General features: G+C 38.3%; 1 protein-coding gene and 1 non-coding gene across 4 annotated transcripts in view; one reads left to right on the plus strand and one right to left on the minus strand.

Moving 5' to 3' along the window:
• The window catches only part of DLD (dihydrolipoamide dehydrogenase), a 31,197-nt gene extending 14,260 nt beyond the window's left edge, over positions 1–16,937 (minus strand). The window contains exons 1-12 of one of the 3 annotated variants that reach the window (XR_002827536.1): positions 16,841–16,937; positions 16,041–16,109; positions 15,414–15,483; positions 13,584–13,684; positions 13,143–13,286; positions 12,621–12,722; positions 7,503–7,693; positions 6,666–6,836; positions 5,937–6,126; positions 5,379–5,516; positions 4,154–4,243; positions 3,881–4,061 (exon numbers count right to left, since the gene is read on the minus strand). Coding sequence is in view for 2 of the 3 variants with exons in the window: in XM_006107915.3 (XP_006107977.1) it covers positions 3,996–4,061; positions 4,154–4,243; positions 5,379–5,516; positions 5,937–6,126; positions 6,666–6,836; positions 7,503–7,693; positions 12,621–12,722; positions 13,143–13,286; positions 13,584–13,684; positions 15,414–15,453 (1,233 nt within the window). In the remaining variant the exon portion in view is untranslated. Of the gene's footprint in view, positions 1–3,300; positions 4,062–4,153; positions 4,244–5,378; positions 5,517–5,936; positions 6,127–6,665; positions 6,837–7,502; positions 7,694–12,620; positions 12,723–13,142; positions 13,287–13,583; positions 13,685–15,413; positions 15,484–16,040; positions 16,110–16,840 lie in introns of those variants that run through there. The other 2 variants (XM_006107915.3, XM_023748601.1) reach the window with 2 other exon arrangements.
• Positions 8,331–8,403, plus strand: TRNAH-GUG. The gene has a single exon. It is a non-coding gene; the product is annotated as a tRNA-His (tRNA).
• Positions 16,938–21,992: the final 5,055 nt, after the last annotated feature.

Genomic DNA, 21,992 nt, shown 5'->3' on the forward strand with positions numbered 1-21,992 from the left:
CAAAACTCCCATAGTATTCCTTGCTCTAGGAAAAAGAACAAAAAGCAATTTTTAGAAAACTGTGGCTTTTAAGTATTACCACCTAGAACAGGTTCGGGGTTACTCTGGGGAAGGTTTAAATTAAAGCGGGCCAGAGTTTAGAAAGTATAGAATGAGACTGTAATTTCTCAGCTTTTATATTGTATTTTAACTCACAAACTACAGATTCTTTGCTAAGATCTGTAGGTGAGGGAGGCCAAGACAATCATAGGACAATCACTTACTCTACAAGGGTAAAGAAAATAACGGGAATACAATTGCCAAGCCTTTGTCAACTTTATAGCTGAGCTAGCTGGGTAACAGGCCAGGCCCTGGTTTTTTCACACATTCTTCAACAACCATTCTGTGTACTACTTACCCACCCACACATCTAACACAGCTGCATTCGAAGCTGGGCCTGAACAAAAGTTATGTAAACAGCTGTAATTTAAACAATAAGGCAACTTCCCTCTGGTTCGAGGCAGTTGTCACTTTAAGAAAGTGGTCATACCGCATCACCTACTAGAGAAACTATTTTTCCCCCTATGTATTTTACTTAAAATAGACACTGTCACTACTTCCCCACTCCCATACAGCTAAACAACCAAAGATCTCACATTGAAACTACGAATTTTAATCAGCTTAATGAACTGGACAATGAGCTCAGCCCCACCTTTCACAAGCCAAGAAAGTATTTCAAACTTCTAAAACAAATTTTAAATGTTCACTTACTGTTTACTCAGTCCCACCCCAATAAATTTGCATTCCCATATTGAATGGGAATCCTTAAAGTTGAATTTAACTATTACTTTGTGTCTCTCTATAGCTAGGACTTCATATTAAATTGTATTTCAGTATTCCCTAATTAGAAACTTTTTCCCTAGAGTTTGAGGTTTAAATAAACTAGCACTTCACATAATATTGGGATTTCAAAAAAATGGCAAATAGCATATATCAGACCAACACTCTTGCTGATAACTGCAAACTCTACACAAAATGTGTTTTTCCCCCCTAAAGATATTAGAGATTAACCAAGCAGGCAGAGGGGAGTTGACACTGAAGAAAGATCAACATTGTATGAAATTCCCATTTTTAACAATTTTTCACTTGAGGGGAGATCCCAGTAAGTGGCAACTTTTAGGCAGAAGCCAAGTTTTACTGGTTCAAGACTAGGAGGACAGAATTTAGGGCAACCAAAGCAGTTGAAATATGAAGGAGGGAAACACCAGAAAAGCAAGAGGCACAGGAGAGGACCCCCAAATTGTGCCCAATCTCTGGTTGACCAGATAACTATACATGCAATGAACAGACAGTCAGGTGAAGGTAAAACACCCGAATAGAGATCTCGGCAGCTGTCCCCCACAAAGACAAATTCGGAGTGGAGTTCAGCCAAGTTAACTGCCCACTGAAACAAAAAACCACTATTTTTAAGTATGTAACAGAATCCAGAGTCTTTACATAGTATCATTCATAAGAATCATGTACAATCCAGGACCACTGGACATAAGAAAAAGGAAAATATGACCCATGTATAATATGATTAAAACCTGAAAAATACTAAAGATTCTCTTTTTAGCTATGATCAACTGATGGTATTGCATTCTATACAGCTTTATGCTGATAAATTATATTCTCCCAACTTTTCCTTAAGACTAATATAACCTTTAAATTTTAATCAAATGAATATCTAGTTTGCCTATTCCTGGTATTTGAAGACAGCTTATTTTCCTCTTTAAATTCATGCTATCCCAAATTGGAGAACTATTTAATCTAAAATGATTCTTAAATTTAGTTAATACATGCAAAAGCCTATTTGTCATTTAACACCATTAAATATTTCAAGAAAGGCCATCTTAAATATTTACCAATAAATAAAATTTTATAACTTTAAAGAAACAGTTTACACTTTAAAGAAACAGTCATTTACCCAGCCAAGAACACAATGAAAATCTACATAGGAAAAGACAGATTAAAGATTCGCTTACATTGTTTCTCCAAAAGTACAAGCTAAACATTTTGTAGGTATCACCAAAACAGATGGAAGGGTAATGACCTTTTAAATGTCTTAATACTACAATGTGGGGGAAAGGTACACCAAGCTTCTAAGAGCTACTAGTGGCCCAGTACACGAAATTTGTGCACGGGGGTGGGGGTCCCTCAGCCCGGCTTGCACCCTCTCCAATCTGGGACCCCTCAGGGGATGTCTGATTGCCGGTTTAGGGATTGGGCCTAAACCGACAGTCGGACATCCCTCTTGCAATCCGGGACTGCTGGCTCCTAACCGCTCGCCTGCCTGCCTAAACACCCCTAACCACTCTGCCTGCTTGCCTGATCACCCCGAACTGCCCCCGCCTGCCGGCCTGCTCGCCCCCAACTGCCCCTCCTCCACCGGCCTGCTTACCCCCAACTCCCCCCACCCTGCTGACCTGCTCAACCCCAACAGCCCCCCCTTGCCGGCCTGATTGCCCCCAATTGCCCCCCCCCACCAGCCTGATCGCCCCCAACTGCCACCCCTTCTAGCCAGCCTGCTCGCCCCTAACCGCCACCATGGCTTTGTCCAGAAGGTCTCCCAGTCTAATTAGCATATTACCCTTTTATTAGTATAGATAATAAAGAAAATAAGCCCTGGTCAGGTGGCGCAGTCAGTTGGAGTGTTGTCGTATATACCAAAATGTTGCCAGTTTGATTCCCTGTCAGGGCACATACCTAGATCGCGGGTTCAATCCCAGGTCAGGGTGCATATTGGAGGCAACTGATCAATGTTTCCTTCTCTCTCTCTTTTCATCTCTCTAAAAATAAAAAATTACAAACATGTCCTTGGGTGAGAATTTAAAACAAAAAATTAAGCTTACAATGGAATACAGTATGGATGGACCTGGAGATTATTATGCTAAGCAAAATAAGCCAGTCGGAGAAAGACAAGTATCACATGATCTCACTTATATGTGGAATCTAATGAACAAAATAAACTGATGCACTAAATAGGTCCAGAGACATGAAAGTATGGAACAGACTGACAGAACTCAGAGTGAAGGGGTGGTGGGGATGGAAAGAGGTTAACCAAAGAAGTTATATGCATAGTCCATAGACATAAACAATAGTGTAGTGAAGGCCTGGGGTGGGGCAGGAGCCAGGTGGAGGGGGGTAAAGGTTAGGGAGAGAGGGAATGGAAGACATCTATAATACTCTCAACAATAAAAATAAATTTTTTAAAAAAGTAGTAAGAATGCACAAGAGGTAGTCATAAAAGAACTCAGATTATCTTGATATCCACTCAATAAATGAATATTTAAGAAATGTTTATTTTCATATCTTCATTCCCCATTATAATACATGAGTGGCTATTTAACATTTGAATACCTCCTAAATGTGGTTAACTATATACTTCAGACTACAGACTTTGATGGTAGTTTAAAAATCTAAACACATAAATTCTACCTCTAAACTGCAAGAATTTCGGTATTAAATAAACCAAGTGAGAGACAATCATTTTTTATTTACATGAGTTCAGTTTATACATATTTAAATCTTATTTTAATGACTGACTCTTATGTCCAATACTGAAAACCAAGTTTAAAATAACTTGATCACCTTGCTTCAAACATACTTTCACATCCCATACTCCAGCTCCATCCATGTAATAAGTAAATCCAACTTTACTATACCAGGGATAAAAGCTAATTAACAAATTCAGTGAGGTTGAACCTTATACAAACAGCATGGAAATATGCGTTAAAAAATTTTCCAGAGTGCTACTATAAGTAGCATTTCTTTTGCAATATTAATGTACTAAAACAAAATATTAAATTTATTTAAAATGTAGCTATGACATCATTCCATTCTGTTCAAACCTGTTAAATACCTTCCAAAAGTTTCATAATTCAGTCCTAGAATTTCTTGGAGCTGTGAGCATATCCTGTTCAGAAATGTGATCTCTTAAACCCTCAGGAAATTTCAGAAAAATATAATCTCCAAATTTAAAAGTTGATTGGTTTGCCAAATGATGCAGCCAGGTTTGCTTCTCTAAAAGCTTCTGATAAGGTCTGCAAGAGGAGAAATTTAATATTAAAAATCAAGGACTTGTGTCAGAAGAAAATAGAGTAGCTATTAATTCTGTTATGTTGTTAATAATTACCGGATGTGCATGACAGACTCTAGCTATATCTTCACAGGATGCCCCATATTCCAATGCAAGAGCAGCTTCATTTACCATTTCACCAGCACCCTTTAAAATAGTAAGCCAAAAAATAATTTTATTTCCTTGGCAAAAACAACTACACACTAAGGGGAGATTAGTTGTAAGAGCAGTTAACTAACTTCTTCCACTCACTCAGGAAAAGCTTAACAGAAAAAGGTGGCACAGAAGTCAAGAGCTTGGACTCTGGATTCAAATTATACCACTTACTACCTCAACTACTCACAGACTACTTCATTACATTTATTTGCCTCAAAAATGGGAATAGCAAATTCCTACCTCATAGAGTTGTGAAAATTAAAGTTAATGCATGTATTTAGGAAAGATTACAGAGTAGGAACTCAAATGTTCTACTTTCATTACTGTTACATCAGATACCTAGGGGGAGGGCATGTTTCAGATTTAGTGGTAGGGAAAGGCTTCTCTTAAAAGGTAACACGAGCTGAGACGCGAACAATAAAGGAGCCAATCACACAAAGATAGAGGCAGAGCATTCTAAGCAAAGGGTATTACTATAAACACAAAAGTTCTAACCAGGAAAAAAATTTGACCTCTTATGAAATCGAGAGAAAGTCCAAAAAGGAAAAGCAGAAAGAGATGAAGCAGAAAGGTAGGCAGGACCAGATTCAGGGAGGATTTCTAAGTCTTCAGTTGAAAAGAAACTTGGTGAGTTTGAAGCAGGCATATGGTGCATGTTTTAAAAGAATAATTAGCCCAGCCAGCATGGCTCAGTGGTTGAGTGTTGACCTATGAACCAGGAGGTCACAGTTCGATTCCCAGTCAGGGCACATACTCAAGTTGCTGGTTCGATCCCCAGTGTGGGGTGTGCAGGAGGCAGTAGATCAGTGATTCTCTCTCATCCTTGATGTCTCTATCTCTCTCTCCCTCTCCCTTCCTCTCTGACATCAATAAAAATATATTTTTAAAAGAAAGACTGTTTTAAAAGAATAATCATGGCTGCAGTGTGGAAAGTACATGATACGGTGGGCAAAACTGTGAGGGTGCTGCTGGTACCTTGCTAGAAATGGTGCACAAAGAAGCCATATTCAAACTTTACTGGTAAATATAACCTCAGAATGTAAACACTTGGTGGTTTTAAATCAATCTACTAAATAGCAATGCTTTCCAAAAACCCTAATGAAATTTCTGGTTTTACAATACTCACTGGTCCTAGAATATGTGCTCCCAATACTCTGTCTGTTGATTTGTGCCCAAGAATCTTCACCATGCCATCTGTGTCAGCATTTGTCTTAGCTCTGCTGTTAGCAGCAAACGGGAATTTCCCAATTTTGTACTCAATACCCTGTGAAAGACAGAAAAATGACAACCTACATAAACTCTGAAAAAGTTTATTCCCATTGGTGAAACCATCCACCATTTGTTCAGAAAATAAATGCCAAGAAAGTCATTCTTCACAGAACATATAGAAGGAAATACCAAAAGACTTGTTAATGAGATATATTTTGGTATAAACACAAACAAATGCCAATTTCAATCCATCTGTGTATATGTCAAAGCCAAAAAGAAAAGCTCTAGAATTACTAGTTTTGGAATGCAGGCAAGTGAATGATCTCCTTCATGATACTAAGGGAAAAATATATAAACTAAAAGTATAATGTTCTACATAGTAATTAAAACACATTAATATATTAATAACTCAGCCACCAGTATCATTAACTCAATTCACACACATTAGAGTAAAACTACCCTAGTGCAGTATTACCTCTTCCTTCAACTGCTCTTCTGATTTGCCGACCCAAGCTACTTCAGGATGTGTGTAAATCACTGATGGTACACAATTGTAGTCAATGTGCACAGCACCACCAGCCATTCCTTCAACACAGATAATGCCTTCATCCTCTGCTTTGTGAGCCAGCATTGGACCAGCCACCACATCACCAATAGCATAGATACTACAACAGAGGTCAAAAGAAAGAGTAAACTTCTGAAAGCACAGATACTCATCTTCAGTTATGCCATGTTCACAAAATTGTAAGTTCTAGTTATTAAGTCACCCAAAAATATATTAAATTCAGCTCTTTAAATATCAAACTTTGGGTTCTAATTTTCAGTAATGAAATTAATTATTTTGCTTTCACATATAATTTACTATTTTTCCCCAAAGCCAATGCATTTTAAAAAAATATATTTTATTGATTTTTTACAGAGAGGAAGGGAGAGGGATAGAGAGTTAGAAACATCGATGAGAGAGAAACATCGATCAGCTGCCTCCTGCACACCCCCCACTGGGGATGTGCCCACAACCAAGGTACATGCTCCTGACCAGAATCGAACCTGGGACCCCTCAGTCCACAGGCCGACGCTCTATCCACTGAGCCAAATCAGCCAGGGTGCCAATGCATTTTTTAAGCATGACAGAAGTCTTATTTTCAAAGTAGTGTTTGACATAAACTTAAAAATTATTGAAAATGCAGTTAATTATGCAACTTACTTTGGAATTTTAGTCTGGAATCTGGAATTGATTGGAATTCTACCTCTAGGGTCTAGTTCGATGCCAAGCTCTTCTAGTCCCAAATTCTGCGTAAAAGGTCGTCGGCCAATGCAAACCAAGAGTACATCACAAGTGATAACTTCAGCTTTACCACCAGCAGCAGCTTCAATACTAGATAATGAACAGTGTTACAACTGTTAAACACACATCTACATAAATAGCTGATAGACTTGGAAATTTTAAGACCAGACAGTTCTCAAGTATTGATGACACTTCTAATAGGGTAAGTTTATTTTATTATAATTATAACATAGGGTCAGACGATGAAAACATATACATATTCTCTTGAGGTCTATCATTAAAATCTTAAAAAAAACAGACAGTATAACACAGGTTAAGAAAATAGGTCTTATAGTAAAAAAGATCCAAGTACAAGTAGTGACTCTGTCACTCACTGTGTGACCTTAGACAAGTTATTAAGTTATAAAAGTGTTTAATAAATAGAGTGCCAGGCACATAGTAAATCTAGTTAGTAATACTGATTTCCCTACATACCAGTCTAAAAATATTGAATTCATTTTACTGAGTCCTGTGAGCTTAAATTTTCTGAATGTATACTATGAAAAAGTACATTACAATGAGAACACTGAATTACTTTTTCTACCATCTTCTTAATTATGGATTTCAATAGACTGATTTAACAATACTGAGTTATACTAAGCAATAAAATGGTTTTATATTATAAAATAACCTAAAATTATAAAATACTGAACGGTTGATAATTTTTCTTAAAGAAAAAGATGAGGATATCATCAAAATCAAATGTAGCATACTTACGAAACATCAATGTTTCCATCTGACTTCTTGGTAGCCCCAGTAACTTTTGTATTCAATTTAAATTTAAATCCTTGCTTTTGAAGGATGCGTTGAAAGTTTTTAGATATCTCCATATCAATTCCAATTCCACCAACATGACCCAAAAACTCAACTGCTGTCACATCTGCACCAAGTCTCTGCCAAACCGAACCCTGCAAATAACAATAAAAAAATCATGAATAAAGATTTCTAGAGCAAATGTTTACTGAATTATCTTAAATAATTTATTACAAGATTATTTTCTTTTGTTAACATGTTCCTATTAGGGGCTCTGAGCTTTAACACTGTGGTATCTATAACTTTATATTTTTATTCACTCTATTCACGCAACGTTTATTGAGCACCTACCATATGCTAGGCTTATATCCCGGTAGAGGAGAAAAATAAATAAAATTCATAAAGAAGATGGTAAAGTGCTATGAGAAAAATAAAGCAGGAAGTAGAGCTAGGACTACTGAAAGGAAAGGAATTGCAATTTTAAATAGTATGACTAGGAGAAGGCTTCACTAGCAGTGACATTTGCCCAAAGACTGGAAGAGAAGGAATGAACTATACAGGCAACTTGTCCAGAGAGGAACAAGTGGGAAGAAAGGCCCTATGAGGGGGAAGAAGTAACCTCTTAATGCTACTAATTTCTAATGCTTGAGAAATATTAATACTACCTCTTAATGCTATTAATTTCTAACACTTAAAAAATATTTTATTTTCTCAACAGAGAAATGTTTACTTTTTCATTGAAGTTATAATTTAAACTGAATGCTGGTTTTTTAAAGAAAATTTTAAGCCCTAGCCTGTTTGGCTCAGTGGATAGAGCGTTGGCCTGTGGACTGAAAGGTCCCAGGTTCAATTCCGGGCAAGGGCACATGCCCGGGTTGCAGGCTTGATCCCCAGTAGGGGGCATGCAGGAGGCAGCCAATCAATGATTCTCCATCATCATTGATGTTTTTCTGTCTCTCTCTCTCTCCCCCCTCCCTTCCTCTATGAAATCAATAAAAATATCTACACTTATAAAAGAGAAGCATGCAAATTGGTGTCACTCTGCTACGCCCACAAGCCAATCAGGATTAGTATGCAAATTAACTCAACAAAGATGGCGGTTAATTTGCATATGCAGGCTCGGAGCGAAGACTGAAGACAACTGAAGACTGAAGAGGCTTGGCTTCTCTGCTGCGGCCGGAGGGAAGGCCTGGGTCCCAGGTGCCAGAGGAAAACCAGTGCCAGCAGCCAGGGGAAGGAAGGCCTATTGCACGAATCTCTTCGTGCAACGGGCCTCTAGTTATTTTATAAAAAGAACATTTTAACAATTGTAACTTCTGAATAATTATATGTGAAACAAGCAAGAGGACGTAAATAACAAGCATATATAACGATTAACTCAAAATGGATCAGGAACCTAAATGTGAAACATAGAACTATAAAACTTCTAGTTTGTGATCTTGAGTAACACTAATACTTCTTAGGTACTACAACAAAAGCACAATCCATAAAAGGGAAAAAATGTATAGAAAGTAACACCTTACAAAATTAAAAACTCTTCAAAAGACAATATTAAGAACACAAAAGAGGACAATGACATCAGCATCACAGAGTGAGAAGACCCTTGGTTTTTGCCCTTAAAGTTACAAGTTGGACAACTATAATTCAACAAATGATTGATTCCCTGCTCAACTCACAAACATGTCTGAGAGATCCATGCATCAAGCCAATGAAGGTGGATGTAGTGGAACGAGCATGGAAGGTAGGAGGGAGAAAAAGAGACCGGGCTGCAGATGCAGTTGAGTGTCTGCCATAGCCCCAGCTTATGCAGCAGAAGTCAGGCTGCAGCCCTAGCACAGTAGTCCATAGGGCCAGGGGGGGCAGAAGCACCATTCCGGCCTGAGTGGCCAGCACCCATTGCAGTTTAACCTGGTGACAAGGGTGGACATGCAGTGCAGCGGTGTGACAGCAGTAGACTAGTGCCCACCATTACTATCAAGCCGCGCCCCCCCAACCCATCATGGCAGAACCCAATAGAGGCAGCAGAGATGCCTCAGCACAGCTTGGTTGGCAGCCTCTAGTTACAAGGAGCCAGCACTGGGAACTCGAGGCCCAGAGCCCCATCACCAGCCATACCCCATTACAGTGATAATACCCTAAGGCCAAGGCAACCTGGACAGAGAGAGGATACCTACCTCCAGAGGTAATACTAGTACAAGGCATTTTTCTAGACCAAGACCACACCAACCCACCAAGATCTCAGAGGTGCCAGGTAAGGTAAGAAAAAATAAAAACCACTATAGCACCATCTACTGGACAATAAAAGACAGACCACAACTTAACCTGTTAAATTGTTAAGAACAGAACAGTATCTAAAAAAGAAAATTCACTACCGCAAATGACCAAGCAGAGAAGCAATCCATCGAGTACCATAAATATCAATGGTCAGAATGAAAATGAGAAGTCCCCAGAAACCAAACTCAGAGACATGAAAGACTGTGATTTAAATGACAGAATTCAAGACTTGCAGTTATGAAAAAAACTAAGTAAGATACAAGAAAACACAGAAAAGCACTTCAATGAGCTCAGGAATAAAATCAACAACAAAAAAGGAGTACTGAAATAAGAGAGTGAAACTATCTATACCAGTGGTTCTCAACCTTCCTAATGCCGCGACCCTTTAATACAGTTCCTCATGTTGTGGTGACCCCCAACCATAAAATTATTTTTGTTGCTACTTCAAAACTGTAATTTTGCTACTGTTATGAATCGTAATGTAAATATCTGATATGCAGGATGTATTTAGGCGACCCCTGTGAAAGGGTCATTCGACCCCCAAAGGGGCCGCGACCCACAGGTTGAGAACCGCTGATCTATACTAATAAAAGGGTAATATGCTAATTAGACCGGGAGCCCTTCCGGACAAAGCCATGGTGGCAGGGCCGAGGCAGAGGCAGTTGGAGCGATCAGGCCTAACAAAAAGAGAAAATGAAAAAAATCACAGAATATATTTTAGTTTTAAAATGGCAGACAGAGCCCTAACCGGTTTGGCTCAGTGGATAGAGCATCAGCCTAGGTTCAATTCCAGTCAAGGGCATGTACCTTGGTTGTGGGCACATCCCCAGTAGGGGGTGTGCAGGAGGCAGCTGATCGATGTTTCTCTCTCATCGATGTTTCTCTCTATCCCTCTCCCATCCTCTCTGTAAAAAATCAATAAAAAAATATTAAAAATAAATAAATAAATAATAATAAATAAAATAAAATGGCAGACAGAAACACAAAGGAAAAGAAGACCTGGGGAGTAGCAGGGGGCCAAGCGTGAAAAATGGGGACATATGTAATACTGTCAATAATGAAAAAAATAAAGAAAAAGAATTAATGGAGATACAGAGCAACTATAAAACAAAAGACAAAACGGCTGCAGTAAGTTCTCATATACAGTAGGTCCTCGGGTTACGTCAGAGATCCGGTTCCTACGGCACAACGTAACGCGATTTTTGGGGCCGATTGGGGGTGCTGGCTGGGGGGAGAGACCGTGGGAGGTTGGCTGGCTGCAGGAGGTTGGCTATGGGAGCACATTGATCACCAGAGGGCAGCTCCTGCATTGAGCATCTGCCCCCTGGTGGTCAGTGCACATCATAGCAACCGGTCGACCAGTCGTAACGGTTGCTTAGGCTTTTATATATATACTAGAGGCCTGTTGCACAAAGAGATTTGTGCAATAGGCCTTCCCTTCCCTTGGCTGCTGGCACCGGTTTGCCTCTGGCACCCAGGACCCAGGCCTTCGCTCAGGCCAGGCTCCGGCCAGAGCCGGCCCCGGAGCCTTCAGGCTTCGTTGCTCCGGCCCCGGGGCCGTCAGGCTTCGCTCCGCCACTTGGAGTCTATGTATGCAAATTAACCACCATCTTTGTTGGGTTAATTTGCATACTCCTGATTGGCTGGTTAGCGTAGCGAAGGTACAGTCAATTTACATGTTTGTCTATTATTAGGTAAGATAGATTTAGAGGACAAGGTCATCTGCAGGCAGGGAAAGAGTATACTGGCAACAGTTTGAGACAAGTGAGAAATGAAACAGGAAAGTGTACCAACTAGGACAATAATGGGGATTGTCAGCAGGTTAAGGTTCCTATTGAGATTTGAGATTTATGACCAAGAATTTATACAAGCATTAATCTGCAGGGTGTGTGTTTTTCTCCTGGTGTAGTCAATAGCCTGGATATAGCATAAAGAAGGCAGGACCAGAGTTTTGTCAAGCAGGTATGACAGCAAGGCAAAGGACTCAAGAACAGCTGTAAGAAATAGTTAAAGTGATATACTATGGAATCTTAAGCTGAGCTTGAAAGCAGTCAAAACAGGAAAGGGAAGATAGCAAAAATGAAGAGGGATCTATGGACTAGAAAACCTGATAGAGTTAAAATGCCTGTTTACTAGGAATAACAGAGTAAGAGAGGAAAGGAGGTTATGGTTAGAGAATAAAATGTCTAATTTGTGATTTTTAGAAGTAAAGCAATTCTTGATGAGTACAAAGTAAAACAGCCATGGGAAAAGAAAACTGAAACTGAGGGAAGAGATCACTAGAAATATAGGAAAGTTGCCAGATGGACAAAAGGGAGAACAATGCAGAAGGTATGAAACTTCATGGTATTCAGAGACCTGCAAGTAGTTTGACATTTCTAACACGGAAGTGAAGAGGGACTGAGATGAGGATGGAGAGGAAGGAAAGAGCCAGATCATGTAAGTCACAGTCTTTGTCTGAAATACAATTTTCTCAGAATAAGAGCTGCCTTCTCAAAGGCTGAATGGCCTGAAGGGCTGTCAGATTTAAATGGCTGAAGGATTGTCAAGATTTTTTAACAATTAGTCAAATTTTAGGGAATAGGAAGGGTGGAAGATACAGGGAAACCAATCTCAAAATAAAAGAGAATGTTCTAATGACTAACGATTACATTACAATAAGTTGTCTTAAAACTCTTTACAACTAGAAGTATTTAAGTAAATTTCAATGCCGATCTGTCTGCGACATTATACAAAGAATCAAATAGGAGACCTTTAAGTCACTTCCAACACCATGAGATAATATGAGACAGAAAAGACATCACTTACCAATTCTACACCAATTACTCCTGCACCAATGACTACCATCTTCTCTGGAACTTTTTTTAAAGATAAAGCACCTGTAGATGACACTATTGTATCTTCATCAATCTATTTTTTAAAAAAAGATACAATTAAAATTATTTGGAAAACTTAAGAGATTTATAAACTGTGATCTCACACAATATAATCACTAAAAATACTAAGTCATTTATTTGTTTCAAGATATCTATGACTTCTAACCATATACTCAATTAAAAATTAAAATACTTAAAATTTTATCATTCAGCATGTCAAAACAAAATGATCTACTTTAACTTAAGACTGAATTCAAATATATCTTAATGTAAAGTGTTCTATTTCTGGTCAAAATCACTGCAGAATAAAGACAGGCAACTTCCCAAAATTGAATGACTATCAACAAACAGTATTTCAGTAAGAAATCTCTCAAAGTTCATAAATAGCATGAATAAAGTAGTTTATAAAATATACTTCCAAAGGAAGGTTTTGACAATTGTAAGAAACAAATACCGTGATTCCAGGGAAAGGAGTAACTTCTGAACCTGTGGCTATAAGAATGTTCTTTGTGTCAATAACTTGAGTGCTGCCATCGGCTTTCGTAGCAGTGACCTGGTTCTTGCCAGTTATCTTTCCATATCCATTTACATGAACAACCTTTATAAAATATATATAAATTCACAAAGTTTAAAACAAATTTTTTGACAAAAAAACATGATTAACAGCAAAAAATTATTCTATTAAATAATTTATACAATACAAAATGCTTCCTTACTTAGGAATGCTACACATGGAGCAGAAAAAAATTTGTTATGCATTTCAGGTTAGCATATTGTTTTAAATTAAGTAACTATCCTCCAGCAGCCAAGTTCTAATTGTATCACTCTATCAGCATAAAGCAATGTTTAATGTGTATATAAAATAAAGCAAAAATGCGATATTAAACACACTGACCTTGTTCTGTTTAAATAAGTGGGCAATTCCACCTGTTAAAGCTTTTACTGCAGTACTCTTCTGCTCCATCATCTTCTCTAAATTCAAGCGAACTTCAGACACTGTAATTTGTTAAATAAATCTTTAGTACTTAGCTAAATTTTGAAGCAACAGATGATATTTTTCACTAATCATGGTATGGAAAATTTCAACCTAATACTTATAAAACTGTATGTAAGGCAGTATTAACATTTTAAAATTTAATAACTGATATAATAGTCCTAGCTGGCAAAAGGCTAACAGCATCATATCATAGTAACATAACTTATCAAATACTATAAAAAAATCCACCTTTGGGGAAAATGCAGTCCAAAATAAAATATTTCCCACTGTGACAACATATTCTCCAAACACCTTATGATCATCATAAGTCTGGAAGAGATTTAAGTAGAAATGGCATAGGAAAACATTACCTGAAATCCTAAATAATAAAAGCTTAATATGCAAATCAACTGAACGGCAGAACGACCGGTCATTATGATGCGCACTGACCACTAAGGGGCAGGTGCTCAATGCAGGAGCTGTCCCCTGCTGGTCAGTGCACTCCCACAGGGGAACGCTGGTCAGCCAGAAGCTGGGCGGTAAGGAGCGAGGGGTCCTGGACCGTGAGAGCCACAGACTGCAAGAGGTATTGGGCCTAAGCCAGCAGGTGGACATCCCCTGAGGGCTCCTGGACTGCGAGAGGGCACAGGCCGGGCACAGGGACCCCCCCCCCCAACCTCCAGTGCACGAATCTCAAGCACTGGGCCTCTAGTTTTAAATAAAAGGAAATGCTAAATTTCATGAAACAAAAACTAATAAAAACATACATGAGAAAACTTCAAATATAGATAGCTTAATATAAAAGTTCAATCACTCATTTAATTCGGAAGAGAACTCTGAAAAGCAACAATATAAGAGGATAAAGAGAAGCTCAACTCATAGAACTTTAGAAGGCTATCTTTAAAATGAGCTCATGCAACCAACATATACTAGAGATGAGAAAGCAAAGACCCTGAGAGACTTGATTTACCTAAGGTCACAGAGCTAGAACATGAATCTTTGTCTACAATGCACGTCTCTTGACTAACCCTGTCTCTTCTTTTCTTAGTGGGTAAGGAAAATGGGCTTTGATTCCACTTTTCATCTAGTTTAATACAGTATTTGCTCTAATGTATATTCACCACCTCTATACCCAAGGGATTGCCTATGTTATATCCCATTCTTTCAAAAGCCTACTGCTACAAAGAAACGAAGGAAAAAACAGTCCTCCAATGTGTGTTTAAGCCCTTTCTAGAACAGACTACCCTTTTGATGTATCTGTCAACAACAATAATTGGAGAGAAAGAATGAAATAACAGACCCAAAACAATGGCAGAAGAAAAAGCACATTAAAATTTTATGAAATGTCCTTTTCCACTATGCCACATCCCTCCCTCTCCTCTGCTCTTCCAATACCAACAATCAAGATAGACCTTTCTTCTTTCATCTGCCCATAGCACTCGGGAATCCAGCGGCCACCACCGTGACTTCCAGGTTTCAGAAAAATGAAAACTGACTCTTCACACACACATTTATTCACACACATACAGAGTGGGCTGCATGCAAAAGTTGACAGAGGAACAGAAGATGTCATGGCAGAAATCTGGATTAAGCCGTCTTTCATAAGTAAATCTTTCTATATTTTTAAGATCTTTTTTCTCACTCTTCCCTCCCTAAACATTTATTACACATGTATAAACACACATAAGTCTTTAGTCAGAAAAGTCATGTATGGTTGCTAATATCACTAAATATGGAAAGTATACTTACCTTCAATTCCCCTAGATGCAAAATCTTTTCCATGGGCCATGTGGTAATAATGAGAGTTATTTAATAAAGCCTAAAGGATATAAGACAAAATTATCAAAATTCCAAAAGCAGAATAAAAAAGCACTTATGAAATGACAGTCTGTACAAGAAGTAGTACGGCAAGTCAATTTCTATAATTAATCTAAGACAAACAATAATGACATGAAAAATGTTTAACAAATAAGAGTAAAAAACAAATTACTTTCTTTAGAAGCAAAGGCATTAAATACACATTTCAGGGTGTTTGCTCCGTTTCATGACATGAAAAGTACAGGCTTGTTTACTAAATATATAAAGTAACTAAAAGAATTTACTACCTACTATCTGTTTCATTGGTAAAGGAAAGCTAAAGAGGAAAAAAAAGTAGCATAAGTCTGATTGATTGGAAAGGCTAGGTATTCTGAGACAAGGAAGCTATTTCAAGAATGTATGGCAGACCGGTAACAGCACTCTAAATTTACAACTAAAAAATGTGGTGTTTATCACCCATGGATTGTTTCTTTTTTAATGACTAATATTCTAGTCTAAACATATCTAATTGTTGGCCAATGAAGAAAATTTCTGCTCTGTACAAAAATGTATGCTCACCTTAGAAGGAATACAACCAACATTCAAGCATGTTCCACCAAGTGTTTCATTTTTCTCAATGCAGACTGTCTACAACCAAAAAAAACACATTACGTATTTAACACACATAAACTGCAATGTTTCACTTTCCTAAAATTCCAAGTATATCTCTCTTCCTCCTTCTACAAAACAAGCTACTCAAGCTGTGTTTGTGAGAATAAAATATATTCTTTTATAACTTATCATTTGAATACCAAACTCAAGCTAACCCACCAGAAGTGAATTATTCTTAGAGATATTTTTGTTTAATATTACTAAATACATGCTTTTAGCTCTATTACTGTACCTTTCAAAGCATGATTAAAAGCCAAAATGAAAAATATTGGGGGAAGGGAAAAAATAATGGACTTCACTTTCCACCCCTCATGAGAATATTCCAACTAATGAACCCTCTCTTCATTAGTCTCAGGCTTAAAAATAATGTATAGAATTAAGAAATTATTTACCATTATTAGCTACCTGCAAAGTTTTTAAAAAAATATTTTTATTGATTTCAGAGAGGAAGGGAGAGGGAGAGATAGATAGAAACATCAATAATGAGAGAGAATCATTGATCGGCTGCCTCCTATACGCCCCATACAGGGGATTGAGCTCACAACCCAGGCGTGGGCCCTGACCAGGAAGCGAACCATGACCTCCTGATTCACAAGTCGACGCTCAACCACTGAGCCATGCCGTTTGGGCTGCAAAGTATTTTGTGAATATGATCAACTATTCCCAAATAAAAATGAATCAAAACTTAGTTTTAGTCTAACCCTTACCTTGAAGCCTAACTGGGCAGCTTTAATAGCAGCAACATATCCTCCAGGACCAGAACCTACCACCGTTACATCAGCTTCAACTACAATAAAAGCAAATTGATATAAAACAGTAAATTGCTTAATGTTGACCAAAATCAGTGCATAAAAAAACAACAACCTGATATTTTAAACCTCCAAGAAAGTATAAATAATCAGCATTTTCTACACAGTACTATTTTATTCCCAGGTACTTGGTGTTCCTTGATGTAACTGAAAATAGCATAGATTTTTATATTTCATTTTCCATTTGTTCATTATGAATTTTGTATCTACTGACTTTGCTAAATTCCACACTTTTATTTCATGATAATGAGCCGGCATTAAGTGACACTGGAATACACACATCTATGTAAAGAGCCTGAACTTCGGAATCTGACATAACTGTCTTCGAATCTCAGCTCTGACACTTATTAGTTTTGTGTCCAAGTGACTTAATTGTTCTGTAATAAACAACAGTGCCTTAAATTATTGATGTTAGGATTGAATAAGGTAATACCTTAGTACTGTCAATAAATTTAAGACTGATTACCCCTTTCAGGTTCTTAACTTCTGAGATATCAGGGAAGAGAGAATCAGCTTTCCTATAACACATAGCAAATGTTTTAAACTGAATTTGAATACTGAAAATTTTTACATAGTTTAAGATAATAAGCTAACCAGAGCATTCAATTAACTTTTCTGGATATTTACCAAATAAAGACAAAAAATTAAGAATTAACTCTGAGCAGCAGCCGTAGGAATTTAATAACTGTAATACAAATGTACAAAGTAAGTCCAATTATCCCCATTCTCCTCAATCCAACTTTTAAAAGTCAGGAGAGTCTCCCTCCCTTCTCCCCTCCACTAGTCTTACAACCCCAATTACTGTAGCACTTAGCAGTTTTTCCTTTTTTTAATAACATGCTTTCACATATATTAACATGTTTAACTCTCAGAACTTCCTATGAGGAAGGTAAGGATGACATAAAGCTAACACTTCACAAACAAAGAAGCACAAGGTTCAGAGAAGTCAACTGCCCAAGATCATCTAGCAAGCAAGGGGCAGAGACAAAATTAAGCTTTCTGTCTCTACTTCCAATGGTTTTTCCACTACTCAATACTATTCCTTTCCTCAGTTTCAAGGATCATAAACTAAAATCCCCATGAGCAATATCAAGCTTTAGAATTACTAGCTATTTTCCTCATCTGCAAAATAAAGACCACAAAATATCTACCTCATAGGGTCAGAACACAGAATAATGTATGTCAACAGGTTAGAATAGACCTGGAAGATAAATAAAAAGCATTCCCTACATTGTAGCTATATTTTGACCTACAAAGAAGGCAATTTTAATGTCTTACCATCCCCTTCTCCTACAAAACATACAACCCTGAGGGGGTAGGAGTGCTATTATCATTCAAAAAACCTTAGCTGGCCCTGAACAGAATCATAGAACCTGTGTTGGAAGATAACTAATTAGTTATCCAATTCTAACGAAGGACAGCTGCAGGGTGGGACATTGTCCTCAGGGTGACCTTTCTACCCTAGCATATCAGTGGTCCTGCAATTTGGACACTCTGACCTTCCTTCCCTAGGGATAACATCTGGGCCTCAGTTGTATTTCAGCCCCAAGCCCAGAAAAGACCTCAGGGCCTGGTCAGCCTTGGCTTTGCTGGTCTGGTTTTGCATTCAATAATGACCCACTGCCCTCGTGCTGACCAACCAATCAGTGAAGACCCTGACCCAGTAAAGACACACCTGGAAAGCTGCTGAATAGTCTAAATCAGTGGTCGCCAACCAGTGGTCCACGGACTGGTGGTGCGTGAGGTCTGAAGGTTGGCAACCGCTGGTCTCAAGATCTCCACCCTTAAAACCCGTAGGATACAGGAGCCAGCAGCGCCCTCCCTCCCCTCTCCTCCAGACTCATGCCTTCCCCATACTCCCTCCACTTCCCCTCCCCTTGACCTTCCTCACTTCTAAGCTATAAGAGCCCTTCCTTCCTTTGCCTCTATAACTTATTTCCTAAGTCCATTTCTTCTACGAAATTACTTCTTCTACCTCTTTGATTTTATAAATAAACTAGAAGCCCAGTGCATGAAATTCGTGTACAGGTGTGGTCCCTAGGCCTGGCTGGCAATAGAAGTGCAAGTGTCCGGCATAGAAGGGCAGGTCCCAGCGGACTGAAAGGTCCCAGGTTCGATTCCAGTCAAGGGCATGTACCTTGGTTGTGGGCACATCCCCAGGAGGAGGTGTGCAGGAGGCAGCTGATCGATGCTTCTCTCTCTCTCTCCCCCCCTTCCTCTCTGTAAAAAAATCAATAAAATATTTTTTTTTAAAGTCTTTATCTAAAGATTTGTAAGCTGAGAATATTGAGGATATGATCCAGCGACAAGCTTTCAAAAATAAGCTAGTATTTAGGGGAAGTATACTGATATCTGCAATTTACTTTGAAATGCATCAAAAAGTAAGTTGGAGCCCTGGCCGGTTTGGCTCAGTGGATAGAGCATCGGGCTGCGGACTGAAGGGTCCCAGGTTCGATTCCAGTCAAGGGCATGTACCTTGGTTGCAGGCACATCCCCAGTAGGGAGTGTGCAAGAGGCAGCTGATCGATGTTTCTCTCTCGTCAATGTTTCTAGCTCTCTATCCCTCTCCCTTCCTCTCTGTAAGAAAATCAATAAAATATACATATATATTTTTTAAAAGTAAGGTGGATTAATGGAGAAATGGATGGGCACATGTGATAATGTAAGTACAGTAAAATGTTAATGGAAGAATCTATAAATGTTCACAGTAAAATTCTTACTTTTCTAATGTTTGCAATTTTTCAAAAAATGTTGGAAAAACAAACCAGCTACCTATATATGATTCTTGTCAAGAAGCATTTCTCAGTTTGGTTCCCATATATAGTTTTAAAAATCAGGACACAGAAAAGTAGTTAAGTGAAACTAAGGAATACTTGATGGAAACTTTTATAAAATTAGCATCAGCCTTCAAAGGTGAAAAGAAAAACTAAAAAGGATATACAAATTGATAGCAGGAGAGAAAAATGACTAAGTCAGCAAAAATGGCAAAAGACAACTGGAGAGCAATCTACAATGCAGGTGGCAGCAAAATACCAGGAAAAAGCAATCAGATGAACACTTTTTTTTTTTTTTAAATATATATTTTATTGATTTTTTACAGAGAGGAAGGGAGAGAGATAGAGAGTTAGAAACATCGATGAGAGAGAAACATCGATCAGCTGCCTCCTGCATATCTACTGGGGATATGCCCACAACCAAGGTACATGCCCTCAACCGGAATCGAACCTGGGACCTTTCAGTCCGCAGGCCGACGCTCTATCCACTGAGCCAAACCGGTTTCGGCCAGATGAACACTTTTAAAAATGGTAAAATGAGAGGGATTGACTTTAACCTGGCAGTTAATGCCATGAAATGAACTGAAAGAAAAGAAGTGGGAAAGAGTGCATTACAAATTATTCTACAAATGCTATTTATACCACTGAGGAAATAAAGACACTACGTTATAAAGGTACCACTGAAATAAAGTTGTCAGGTTACAAATAAATTATAATCATCAACAACTTACAAGTTACATTAAGAAGTCAGTCTGTAAAAATACCATTTTGGGTAATTTATTATGTGCCAGGCATTGAGCTAAGTGCTGCATATTGTCTTATTTAAGCCTCATTATATCTCTATTACATAGTTATGACCTCCATTTAACAGGGAGAAAATAAGGCTGAGAGTAATTAAATAACTTGCATAAGGCTGCACAGCACAACTAGCACATGATCTAGCCAGGATTCAAACGGGGTTCTTTAGATTCTGAAGCCTTTAGCATATGTTTTCATGCCTTCTAAAACAACAGATAATTCCATAATCTCCTGGGCAATCAGGAACTCAAACTTAAATGACAGGAAGCTTCTTCTTTTTTTTTTTAATATATCTTTATTGATTTCAGAGAGGGAGGGAGAGGGAGAGATAGAAACATCAATGATGAGAGAGAATCATTGATCGGCTGCCTCCTGCAAGCCTCCCACTGGGGATTGAGCCCCGCAACCTGGGCATGTGCCCTTGACTGGAATCGAACCTGGAACCCTTCAGTCTGCAGGTCAACACTCTATCCACTGAGCCAAACCGGCTAAAGCAAGGAAGCTTCTTCACTTTCAGAAAAAAAATCAATACATATTTATAAATGTCTACCCTATGTGAAAACATCACTACCTTCAATAACCTTACATTATAATTAGGAGAAACAGGCACATATCAAAGTGTAGATAAATCAAAATTATTTTTAAAGAGAAAATAGAAATAGAAAGAGATATCATAAGGCAGTAAACATTAATTACCAAATTCACTAAATGAGTATAAAGGGACTTGCTAAGGTTTATTAGTTGTTGTATTGCAGAGGGAGGGTTTGTTTTTAACCGTTTGAGTCCCAAGCAGCGCAATCGCGCTGCTTGGTGTTTCTCGACATAAAATAAAACAAGCGCTATCACACTGTTTGGGTCTTTTCGTACTCATTTAGAGAAAGCGCGGTTGCACTGTTTGGGATTCTTCGACAGTGTTTTTTCAATACCCCCTGGGACTCAAACGAATCGTATGTTTTCTCGACATAAAATCTCAGCAGCGCGATCGCGCTGCTTGGGACTCAAACGGTTAAATTGCCAAGGCCCTTAATCTTCCGTCTATTTCAGTCTATACTTGTCACCACCCAAAATTGCTCTAAAATCCTGAATTCTAATACTTCATTTTCTGATCAAAACCCTACAACCGCCTCGACAATAAAGGAGAAATATAGTAAATGAAAAAAGGATTTGAAGTAAACTGAAGTTCAAATATGAGCTCTACCACCTCTTAATTTCTTAGGCAAATTATTTAATCTCTCTGGGTTTTGATGTAACATAGGGCTAATAATGACAGTTAATACCAGCATCTCAGGGTGGTAAGATCAGAGATAATGCATGTCAAGACCCTGGGAGGATGCCAGGCTTATCAGGCACTCAATAAATGTTTCTTCCCTTCTCAGATCCACCTCCCAACTTTAGTCTCGGAGCCTCCACTGTCATTCCCACCATCCATAACACCCCACACACCACTATTCCAGTGTTACTCCCTGCTAAAACCCAAT

The sequence above is a fragment of the Myotis lucifugus genome, unplaced genomic scaffold (genome assembly GCF_000147115.1).
Source record: "Myotis lucifugus unplaced genomic scaffold, Myoluc2.0 scaffold_1573, whole genome shotgun sequence".
Classification (NCBI taxonomy): Eukaryota; Metazoa; Chordata; class Mammalia; order Chiroptera; family Vespertilionidae; genus Myotis; species Myotis lucifugus.